At 44.2% G+C, this 12,852-nt stretch overlaps 1 protein-coding gene across 1 annotated transcript; it reads right to left on the bottom strand.

Annotated features, from left to right (window-relative positions):
• Nucleotides 1-11,195: 11,195 nt before the first annotated feature.
• Nucleotides 11,196-12,349, bottom strand: LOC123081895 (transcription factor bHLH148). The gene has a single exon (XM_044504407.1). It carries the CDS (start codon nucleotides 12,169-12,171, stop codon nucleotides 11,554-11,556), a length of 618 nt encoding a protein of 205 aa, XP_044360342.1. The 5' UTR covers nucleotides 12,172-12,349; the 3' UTR covers nucleotides 11,196-11,553.
• Between the last annotated feature and the right edge of the window lie 503 nt (nucleotides 12,350-12,852).

Raw genomic sequence — 12,852 nt, 5'->3', positions numbered from 1 at the left:
CGAGATATATTTCCATGAAACTTCCATCATCATCATATACACGACTTAAGCATTGCTACTTCTTGAGCTTGCATTGGTTTTTCCTTTGAAGAGGGAAGGGTGATGCAGCAAAGTAGAGATAAGTATTTCCCTTAGTTAGAGAACCAAGGTATCAATCCAGTAGGAGACAATGCACAAATCACCAATACATGCACAAACAATCAAACAACTTGCACCCAACGCGATAAAGGGGTTGTCAATCCCTTCACGGTCACTTGCAAAAGTGAGATCTGATAGAGATAGATAAAACTAAACAAAAATAAAGTAAATATTTTGGGGGTTTTTTGTTTATAGATCGGAAAGTAAAAGATTGCAAAATAGTAGATCGGAAACTAATATGAAGGAAAATAGACCCGGGGGCCATAGATTTCACTAGTGGCTTCTCTCAAGATAGCAAATAATACGGTGGGTGAAAAAATTACCGTCGAGCAATTGATAGAAAAGCGCAAAGTTATGACGATATCTAAGGCAATGATTATGAAATATAAGCATCACGTCTGTGTCAAGTAGACCAAAACAATTCTACATCTACTACTATTACTCCACACATTGACTGACTCCTGCCTGCATCTAGAGTATTAAGTTCATGAAGAACAGAGTAACGCATTAAGTAAGACTAGTTAGATGCCCGTGCGTTACCACGGGAATAACAAAAAGACATATGGTAACATTCGACCTAAATTTGTCACCACGTCATTGTACATGTTTATTGTCTTCCTCTGCCATGCTCTTCCGGTTTATTTTAGACATATGAGTGAGAAAGAAAAGAGAATGACAGAGAAAGAACAAAGGGAGAATGGGTTAAAATAAAGTGAATGTCATTGTATTTCTTTTTCCCTCTCACCATGTCATTGTACATGTTTATTGTCTTCCTCTCATTTTCTCTATTGTTTCCGTCTGCCATGCTTGGAATTTTTTGTGTGATCTCTGTGTTGGATTGTACGTGAAGCTTGAGTGCACGAAGTTTCAAACAGAAGGAACACATTGCAGGTTTTGGGGCCAGCCTTTTTCTTGGTACCCATCTGACGAGCCTTGCATTCTGTTTCCTGCTGGTTCTCATTCCTGTAGCTAGTTAGAAAGTACTCCTTACATGATAGCTCAAAAATGCAATTGTGAATCATTTCCTTGAAAGCATGAGCTTTATTATGCTTACTAAATTCAAGATAAACAAACCTACACAAAATATTAAGAATAAAAGTACTTGCCATGACCAGGCAGCCATTTATAGAAGCCCTGTTGAAAGAGAAACTCCACAGATAGTTACATTACACAAAAGAAGCTACCTCCTAAATTATTTGAACTCGGGTGGTCTGGCCCCAGCAGTAGTGAAGGTGCCGCTGCCACACACACATGATTCCAATGAAATCTTTGATTATCAAGATAAAATACGACAGGATCATCATCTGGAATGGTTTGTCAAAGGAAAGAGTAGAGGGTACCTTTCATTGTGTTCGTAAGGGTGAAACTTCTATCTCCTGCAAAGTCTTTCCCACTATTTTGACTACATGCCACCACACAAATCAAGTGCATTCCTGTCAAATCTTCACCAAAAAAATCTAGGAAATCTGTCTACACAGATTTAACTGCATGTTAAATTATACATATAGTAGCAACCGTATCTTATATATAGTTTAAAACATTGCTAGCATGGTTAGGATTGACTGCGTAAACATTTTATCCAGAAAGGAAAATTACTTACATTTGTCCTATTAATAGCATATGGGAGGTACATTAACTCTATTAGATAGAAAAAATCTTCAGCCTGCAACGTCTGACACTTCATGACTACAGCAAAAGTAAGTGTCTTCGATCATCATAAACATGCAGAGGGTTAGTATAATAGTTGACCCGCTGAAGTCTGGTGACTTGACCCACTTGGATACGACTTAAAATCATCCGGATTTACGCCTCAACTCATCCTCGGCTCCTCGCTAACCCATAACTGATAGAAAATAGTCAAATCTTCACTTTCTCATAGTAATATAACTCGATATACAACCATAATCTTCTGTATGTTTTCTCCGTTCCATTCAAAGGGTGTGCATGTCTATGTTGTTTACCCAAATTTGAGCAGTACTCAACACTAAAGCATTTTTGTTCTTTCAACCATCCTGCACATCATCAGCAACCAGAGATTTAGAAATTTGAAATGCACGGATGGTCAAATTATTTTGTTAATTTTGGAGTGTATGTACGACATCGATGCAATGTTGCACGAAGGTACATTGTCATTCTTGCCATTAATGGCATCATGTGCCCGGCCGGATTCATCGGCGAGCTCAGGGTGGTTGATGTAGCCATTGCATCATACATCCTATCTAATCCATGGATGGTTGTGTGCATAAATGAAGTTCTCGGCGGCCAACCTTTTCAAGTTGCTAAATTTCCTATCTGCATCAATAGAGACAGAGTAAAAAATAAGGAGAAAAGGTTTATTTCTAAAAAAAAGTTTTGCTTGTTTACTTGTAAATTAAAATTAATATTTACTTGTGAACAAGTTTAAATTTTTAGTCAAAAAAATCATTTGCAATTGCAATTTCCATTCTTGGAAATACAACAATAAATTATCATTCACTTTGAAGATTGCTAAAAGCCGATGTGTCGCTACATAGAAGAATCATATTACCTGAGATTCTTAAAATGCCAAGCTCAGCAATGCTTGGTCTGCCACCCCAGAATTGAACAGAGAGCATTAAGTGCTAGCACTAATTGACCTTAACGATGGCAATTAAGGACTGCAAAATATTAAACACAAAGTGATGAGAAATACAAAGCCCACCAAACTTGGCCCCTTTTCCATGTGAAAATTTCATGTGAAGCAGAAAACTACAGCATATGAAACAACACACGAATCTGAGATTACCACCTTAGACCATCTAGTATTCCTCAGAATACTGTACTAAAAATTGTTGTCTAAATATTGATCACTGCATGTTCCAAACCTTTGCCTACAATGCTATTATGAAACACAGTCTATATGTGACTTTTTATACAGAGATAACTGTACTTAACAGGGCCATGACAAGAGGATAACAGCCGGCATTTGTTCTTACCAGCACAAGAAAAAAAGACAAAAGACAAAAGGCAAGGCAAGCTTTTAACCTCGTTGGGTTAGCGATTGAGTAGGGTAGTCAGAATACAATATATAGAAAAGTGCACTGATGTTAAGTTTTCATCGTCGCTTCTAAGGTAGTTTATAAGTTCAAAAATATAGAGCCATTGACTGTACTACACAGAGTGATGGTCCACAGATTGCAAATGGAAAGGAAGTATATACTGAGAAGTTCCTGCACAAATAAAAAGAAAAGTTTGCAGGAAATAGCAAACATGTGAGAGGAGTTTATCCACTTATGTTGGCAAAACAGTTGAACATGAGTTAACATTACATATATATCCAGTTCTCCTCACGGTCTTGTCTTTATAAGCAGCTAGCAACCTTCTTGTTTACCAGGCCTGAAAAATCAGACCAACCACCAAACCAATCTATCAGTGGCAGAAGAGACATCCATAATTCATCTCGATCAAGAGAGGGCAAACAACTACCAAGCAGATTAGCAGAGTACTTGTGAGAGTAGACACTGTAAAATGGCGTTCGGCTTCCTAGCTGAACTTAATCTTGGCATTGTTGTTCCCAAACTGCTTGATTAGGATTATTTTTTCGTCTCCACAAGCTCTTAGACCAGATTATCCGAAATCATCGCCATTTATCCTAACCTAAAAAAATCATATCAACCAATGAATTTGAAGTCTGGAAGAAAAAGGAAACACGGATATATATCTCACCATAACCGAGAGCTTCTGCATAACGGCGGCATATCAGGCTCTTTCTGGTGGCCGCCTTGAACTGTACGCCGGACGATGACGGCGGTGTTCGGAGTAATGATGACCCTGATGGACTGCAGACCGTCTTGGGTGACATGAGGAGAAGGTGTGCCCGCGGCCAGAAGCAAACAAGGAAGTCGACGGTCGTGCCTCAGCAGCGCCGACCCACGACGCGTCGGAACCACGACCTCATCTTCCACTGTTGGCGATTAGGCCAGCGCCGCCGCTGTCTGCTCCTTCCTCTCTCTCCCACCTCTCTCTTTCTCTATCCCTCTCTTCCACGGCGGGTGCAAGGGATGGGAGACACGCCTCACTTAGATCCGCACGCGGCAGCGGATGGAGAGGAGGCGGGGCAACGAGCACAGCCGGCGGCGGCGGCAACTTTTCATGGAGAGAGATGGGATCGGGAGGGAGTTTGGGAGAGAGGAGAAACGGAGGCGTGTGTGTGCGTGCGTAGCGACAGTTTTCTCTCGGTCGTGGATGGGGCCACGTTGTACTGATCCATGCGGGGTGGGCTGCTTTTCTTACGCGCGCGTGGAAGGGAGAGTGCCCATCGTGTGTGGGAAACAGCAGGTCGAACCATCACGACGTTCGATTCTGCTTTAATAGTAGAGATAACATGATGTAGAGGAATAAACTCAAGCAATATGATGTGAGCCCCATCTTTTTATCCTCGATGGCAACAATACAATGCGTGCCTTGCTTCCCCTACTGTCACTGGGAAAGGACACGGCAAGATTGAACCCAAAGCTAAGCACTTATATTGCAAGAAAAACCAATCTAGTTGGCCAAACCAAACCGATAGTTCAAAGAGAATTACAAAGATATCAAATCATGCATAAAAGAATTCAAAGAAGATTCAAATAATATTCATAGATAGGCTGATCATAAATCCACAATTCATCGGATCTCGACAAACACACCGCAAAAGAAGATTACATAGGATAGATCTCCAAGAACATCGAGGAGAACATGGTATTGAGAATCAAAGAGAGAGAAGAAGCCATCTAGCTACTAGCTATGGACCCGTAGGTCTGAGGTAAACTATTCACGCTTCATCGGAAGGGCAATAAAGTTGATGTAGAATCCCTCCATGATCGAATCCCCCTCCGGCAGGGTGCCAGAAAAGGTCCCTAGATGGGATCTCACGAGAACAGAAGGTTGCGGCGGTGGAAAAGTGTTTTCGTGGATGCCTCTGGTGGTTTGGGAATATATGTGAATATATAGGAGGAAGATCTAGGTCAAGGGGTCACCGAGGGGCCCACAAGGCAGGGGCGCACCCTACCCCCCTAGGCGCACCCTACCCCCCTAGGTGCACCCTCCACCCTTGTGGCCGCCTCGTGGCTCTTCTAACTTGCACTCCATGTCTCCTGGGTGTCTTCGGGTCCAAGAAAAATCATCGCGAAGGTTTTAGTCCGTTTGTACTCCGTTTGGTATTACTTTTCTGTGAAGCTCAAAAACAAGGAAAAAACAAAAACTGGCACTGGGCTCAAGGTTAATAGGTTAGTCCCAAAAATAATATAAAACAGCATATTAATGCATATATAACATCCAAAACAGATAATATAATAGCATGGAATAGTCAAAAACTATAGATACGTTGGAGACATATCAAGCATTCATTGTTATATTGCTTTGCATGATCATATAGCTGACATAGTATTTGTGGATCAGCCACCATTCATCATTTTTGTACATGTTATGCTAGATCATTGCACATCCCGGTACACTGCCAGAGACACTCATATAAAGTCATATTGTTCTAGATACCAAGTTGTAAGTAAATAAAAGTGTGATGATCATCATTATTAGAGCATTGTCCCAGTGAGGAAAGGATGAGGGAGACTATGATTCCCCCACAAGTCGGCATGTGACTCCAGACAAAAAAAAGAGGCAAAAAAGAGCCCAACAAAAAAGAAAAAAGAGAGAAGAAAACAAAAAACATCGTAGAAAAAGAGAGAAGGGGCATTGTTACTATCCTTTTCCACACTTGTGCTTCAAAGTAGCACCATGTTTTTCATATAGTCTCCTATGTTGTCACTTTCATATACTAGACTTAAATTTTCATTATAGAACTTGCCTTGTATATTTCGATGATGGGCTTGCTCAAGTTCCCAATGTCTTCTAGAGCAAGCAAGTTGGATGCACACCCACTTAGTTTTCAGTTTGAGCTTTCATACACTTATAGCTCTTAGTGCATCCGTTGCATGGCAATCCCTACTCCTCGCACTGATATCGATTGATGGGCATCTCCATAGCTCGTAGATCTGGCTAGTTGATGCAAGACTTTCTTTCTTTTTGACTTCCCCATATTATACCCTACCACCGCATTCTATTTCATCTATAGTGCTATGTCTATGGCTCACGCTCATGTATTGTGTGGGGGTTGAAAAAGCTTAAGCACGTTAAAAAGTCTGAACCAATTGCTTAGCTAACATCGGGGTTGTACAAGATTTATATTTTGTGTTAAGAAGATGGAGCATGACAAGGGTATATGATTTTGTAGGGTTAGCGTTCTTTAGCATTTTTATTCTGAAAGGCATGACTTTTTGTTGGTATGCCTGAGTATTAATGTATTTGTATAATTACAAACTATTGCTTTGAATCACTCGTATCTTAATATTCATGACATGACTAGATTATTTGATCAAGATTTTGCTAGGTAGCATTCCACATCAAAAATTATCTTTTTATCATTTACCTAGTCGAGTACGGGCATGAATTAATCTTGGGGATGCTGATACGTCTCCATCGTATCTACAATTTTTTTATTGTTTCATGCCAATATTCTACAACTTTCACAAACTTTTGGCGACATTTTATATTATTTTTGGGACTAACATATTGATCCAGTGCCCGGTGCCAGTTCCTGTTTGTTGCATATTTTTTGTTTCGAGGAATATCGATATCAAACAAATTCCAAACACGATAAAGATTTACGAAGACTTATTTTGAAATATATGTGATTTTTGGGAAAAAGAATCAACACGGGACGATGCCCGAGGGGCCCACAAGCCTAGAGGGTGCGGCCCCCTACCCGGCTCGCGCCCAGCAGGCTTGTGGCTCCTCCGTAAGGCAGTTGGTATCCTTCTTTCGTAGCAAGAAATATAATATCTGGAAGAAAATTCCCTAAAAATTTCAGCCCAATCGGAGTTACGAATCTCCCGTAATTTAATAAATGGTGAAGGGTCAGAAAACGAGAACGCAAAAGCAGAAGAGAACAGAGAGAGAGAGATACAATCTCGGAGGGGCTCCTGCCCTCCAGGAGCCATGGAGGCCAAGGACCATAGGGGAAACCCTCCTCCATCTATGGGGGGCCAAGGAAGAAGAAATTTGGAGGGGAGGCTCTCTCCCCCTCTCTTCCGGTGGAGCCGGAACGCCGTCGGGGCAATTATCGTGTGACGGCGATCTGCTCCAACGACTCTATCATCTTCACCAACACCTCCATCACCTTCCCACATCTATATTCAGCGGTCCACTCTCCCACAACCCGCTGTACCCGATGTACCCTCTACTTGAACATGGTGCTTTATGTTTCATATTATTATCCAATGATGTGTTGCCATCCTATGATGTTTGAGTAGATTTTTGTAGTCCTCTGGGGTAATTGATGAATTTCTATGATTGGTCTAATTTGCTTGTGATTATGTTGGTGTCCTTCGGTACCATCATATGAGCGCGCGCGTGTCTCATATCATAGGGTTAGTGGTATGTTTATATGACTATGCATTGGAGGGCAAGAGTGACGAAAACTTCTTCCTACCACAGAAATTGATTCATACGGGATTGAAGGAGGACGAATATATCTTAATTCTATGGTTCAGTTTCACCTTAATGAATGTTAGTATTGCGGATACTTGCTAATAGTTGCAATCATAAATGCATAGAATTCCAAGTAAGGGATGACATGCTAGTAGTGGCCTCTCCCACATAAAAATTTGCTATTGGTCTAGTAATTTAGCCAATTTCTTAAGGACAATTCCGCAAATCCTACCATCACTTTTCCACACTCGCTATCCTAACCTAATTGTACTTCTAGTAAAACAGCACCTAACTTTTATTTTCACGTTCTTTATTATCTCGCAAACCTATTCCTTTACACCTACAAAGTACTTCTAGTTTTATTCTTGTTTTAATAAAGAGAACGTTAAGTGTGCGTAGAGTTATATCGGTGGTTGATAGAACTTGAAGGGAATATTAATTCTACCTTTAGCTCCTCATTGGGTTCAACACTCTTAGTTATCGAGAAATGCTACAATTGATCTCCTATACTTGTGGGTTATCAATTGACAACCCCTTATTTGCTTTGGGTGCAAGTATTTGTTATTTTGTGTGTAGGTTTTGTTCACAAGGTATTGCGTGGTTCTCCTACTGGATTTATAACTTGGTTCTTAACTAAGGGAAATACGTATCTCTACTGTACTGCATCATCCTCTCTTCTTTGAGAAAATCCCAACGCAGCTCACAAGTAGCAAGGTTGGGTTCTCCGCCATCCTCGTGAATCGAGCGTCGCCACCATGCTCTATGGTCACATGCTCGCGGAGGGCGTCGGGGTGGTCTAGTGAGAGATATAGAGGGGGGAGAGAAATTGGGAGTTTGTTTTTTAGTTCGGTCCCATGTGTAACTAAGAACAAAGAGAGGAAGAGAAAGAGTCTTCTTCTTCTTTGGGTGGGTCCCACACATAAGTTACATATGATGATAGGGGTACAAATGTCTAGTAAACGCCCCACAGACGGTCAACACCCTTTGACTAGACAAAAATGGCACCAAATGGTATCCATGTAAGGGAGCGAGACGGAAGAGGAGCAAATGTAAGTAGGCTTGGGAATTAGGGCAAATCTGAGTAGTGGAATCGAGTTTAGGGCTGAACTAGAATGTAATTGGCCCAAAAATAAATGGCATGATGGCAACTTTAAGAGATAATGCTAGCAAAATTATAAAATTTATGTAGTGTTCACGTGGCAAATTTGTGCCTTAAAAAAAGATTGTGCTTGTGAGATGATAGGAATTTGTCGTGTCAATAAATATGATATTTTATTTAAAAAATTACCATGATATGTTAAATAGATTTGCCTTAGCAAGTTTCAACAAATTTTCCATGGTCTTGACAACAAAAAAAACAAAATTATAAAATTTATGCAGTGTTCATGTGGCAAATTCTGCGTTAAAAAAAGATTGTGCTTGTGAGATGACAAGAATTTGCCATGTCAAAAATATAATATTATATAAAAATAATTTATCATGGTATGTTAGATTTTCCTTAGCAAGCTCAACAAATTTTCCATGGTCCTGAAAACAAAAACAAATTAGCTGTTAAAGGACATGCTACGTGCAATCAAACTACCATGTTCTAATTAATAAAGTTGGCATGCGACAATAAAATTGTCATGCTCTAAATAATAAAATTGACATGGTCTAATTTAGAAAGTTGCCATGGTATTTATAATAAAATTGTCATGGACTTGATAATAAAGTTACCATGCTATCATTAATAAATTAGTCATGGTGTAATTAGTGAAATTTACATGCTCTTAAAGATAAAATTGCCATGGTACCTACAATAACATTACCATGGTTTATTTAATAATAATAATAAAATGCCATGGTATGCAACATAAAATTACCATTATTTGTTCAATAAAAAATGCCATCGCATAAGCACTAAATTTGCCATGCTCCAATTAACATTTACTAAAAAACCCATGGTATGAGAAATGAAAATTTTCTTATATTTGCCACATGCCCACCACAAAATGATTATTTTAGAACATTGTGAAAATTGCCACGTATAAAGGAAAATAGGGAGATATTTTTGCCACATGAACTCCGCGTATGATTGTTTTTAAAAATTGTGAGAATTGCGACGTAAAAAAGAGAAAAGGGGAAGGAGCTGGGATGCCGAATGGAAGCTCGCGTCCCTAAAAAAATAAAAAAATGGAAGCTCGCGGTGCCCGGTACGTTGTGCAGGTATGGTTATTGTGGCATGGAGGCCGGCTGTAAAAGAAGAGCGTCCGTGCCCATGTTCTGTTCCAGAGAACGATTTTTAGAGCTGATGAGGTGTATTCCCTCCCTTGCTTCAAGATATGTGGCCTCATCCAACGGCAATAAACATGTTCACTGGAAAGTCTGAAAAATCTGGCATTCGTCCGATAGCTTTTTTTCGTACCGTAGGCTTTGAGTTTCGGATTGAGATGACGCATGGCATAGATACTTGGACGGTTGGACGAGAAAGATGAGTTGAATACCTCAATACAGGAAGCAGATGGAGGACAAATGTACAGGGCGGCACATGAGAGACACGATACATACGGATTGTCACGTAGCCCCTGGCACGCACACAAGCACAGCCAGCCCCGTGCAGCAACCAGCAGGCCACGCCCCCCACCCCACCTGAACGCCGATGGCGACGGACCAATCATGGCCGCGCCACATCACACCGCCCATCCCTGCCACCCGTACGGCCCACGTGGACGCCTCAGCCCCCGATGACACGCGAGGCCCGGCCCGGCCCAGCCCGGGCCCGAGCGACACGACGCCGTTCTTGCAGGGCAGGCCCGCGGCTCCATTAAGACCCAGCTCAGCTCCGCAGGCAGGCTCGGGCGCGACGGTGCACCGGCGGGAGCCGCTCCTCCTGTCGCCTAGCGCAGGGGCAGGGCCGTACTTTGGCTCCCTCCCTCCCTCCTCCATCCGGCACCGTGGCAGGGCCAGCGGCCTGTAACGGCGTGGGGCCAGTGAGGGCGACGCGAGTGAAAAACGGGCACGGACTCTTCTGTCCCGACTGCGCGGCCGAGAGATGTTTTTTTACCGCGCGCATTGGTCCCCACTGAGTTTAATCCGGCGTGCCGCTCAGATCGGCCACGTGCCATTTATTCCCCCCACGTTCCCCCACACTCCCCGTTCCCTGTTTCGAAATAAACAATGGACTGCTCCATCCATCCCTCCCTCTAGCGAGCTCTTATCTTTTCCCAGGAACGCCAAGCCCAGGCCCCTCGCCATGGACGGAGAAATTCTGCTGCCGCTATCGAGCACCAGCACAACTGTAGTATCGATGAGTGCCAAGTCGGTCGCGGTTTGAGAGATTTTGATAGTGCATTGCAGCTCGGGCGTCACGATTGGGATCCAGGACACATGATTTACCGACCGAGATGGAACAGAGAACCCATGGCATCATTTCATTCAGGCTTGTGTTGCAGAGGATCAGGCGGTAAGAATGATTAGGAGATGATGAAGGTTACATACTGTACTACACTCGGAGGTTAAGCGCGCTTTCCCATGGACCGAAAGAAAGCAAGAGAGGCATGCATGCACCGCGCACAGGAAACAACACACGGTACTCGACCAAGGGAGCGCTCTGAACATTTCTCCATGCATGCCTGTTACATTTATCAGAGAAGGGATCGAAAGAGAACAAAAGAAACAAACACACGAAAGAATCCCGAGGAGAGGAGAAAGCCAAGCGAGAAGAGAATGGAACAAAACGAATGTGCCTCCACAACTAGACAGCGAGAGAGAGAGGCATTACAGCACGGTTTAAATCACCAGAGTGCCATCATTATCACCAACACACCACTAACCGCTCAACCAACCTGAGAAACAAGAGGACAACTAGAGAGGAGAGGCTAACTAATCCAACCCACGAGGAAGATGGGGTGAAATTTACAACGAATACACGAATCATGCACGAAGCGTGGGTCATGCCGGCGAGGAGGAGCTGCCGGAGGCTGCCGACGAGGAGACGCTCGCCAGGACCTCGGCTAGAGCGGTCATGGCGCGCACCTGCATCTCCAGCGCCCTGATGTAGTCGGAGGCCTCGCTGAGCAGCGCCGGGAACGGCAGCTTGTGGCAGCCGGGAACCAGCCGCCCGAGCACCTTGGCCTTCTTCGCCAGCGCCGGTGCCTTCCCCGGCTGCGGCTGTGCGGCGGCAGCGACGGAGGGGTGGCGCGCGGGCGGTGTGGCTGGGGCACGGAGGCGCGCGCGGTGGGCGGCCTGGAGGCGGCGGCGGCGAGAGGCGAGTATGGCGCGGCTCCAGCGCGAGCGCCCCCGGGCCGCCACCGCGAGCGCGCGGTCGGCCGCCTCCCGCACGGCCCGGCCACGCGCCGGCGCCGTCGACGCGGACGATGACCCGCCTCGGACAAGGCGGAGCGCCTCGAAGAGCTTGGACGAGTAGATCTCGTGCTCGCGCCGCGTCCGCCACTTGGAAGGCTGCGCCTCCGTCCCCGGGCCGGCGGACGCTGTGGACTCTCCCCCGGCCGCCCTCTTCCGCTTCCGCTCCCTCTCGTCCACCGCCGTCGAGCTCGACGTGGACGCCATTGCAATATTCTCGCAAGAGCTCGGCGGGCTGCACAGAAACCGCCAACGAAGAGCAGGATTAGGCAGCCTGTGATCTGATTGTTGTTGCCTGAGCTGAGCTGGGTCTACGCTTGCCTTTGAGTTGGGAGAGGAGAAGAGGTGGGATGGATGGGGGAGGTGGGACTTGGGAGGAGTTGGGGGATTGAATATAAAGGGGGCGGTATTGGCAAATGACAGCAGTGATGCCGCCCCCATTAGTCATGTGACTCTTTTGGATTTTTGGCTTCTTTTTTTTTTCTCCTCTGTGCTGCCGTGCTGGTTGAGTGTATAGTAATGAATTTTCTTTGCTTTTGGTCTATCCATTTTACATGTGTGACACTCGGTGTAAGCAAGCAGCTAATTATGAGGTCCACCGGGTTTGGACTTTGTGGCTCACTGTCCACCAACTGGATCGGGGAGCCGGAGGCTTCTTGCTCTGCTTCCTTCCATGCTCGTGGCAGCGAAAAGGCAAGGTGCACTTGCTCTCAGGCCATGCTAAAATTTCATGGAAATGTATAATCATGTTTCAGCTTATTTTTTTACTTTATGATAAGATGGACATAAGAGGCGCGTGAAGAGGACGTCTCGGTTGTCGTCGACAAGCTCAAACCGGCTTCGATAGGGGAGCAACGACTCGTTCTTACGGCTGTAGTGGTCGTTCAG

This window comes from Triticum aestivum, chromosome 4A (assembly GCF_018294505.1).
Source record: "Triticum aestivum cultivar Chinese Spring chromosome 4A, IWGSC CS RefSeq v2.1, whole genome shotgun sequence".
NCBI lineage: Eukaryota > Viridiplantae > Streptophyta > Magnoliopsida > Poales > Poaceae > Triticum > Triticum aestivum.
Note: the sequence above shows the minus strand (reverse complement) of the source record. Positions and strands in the feature narration are given on the sequence as shown.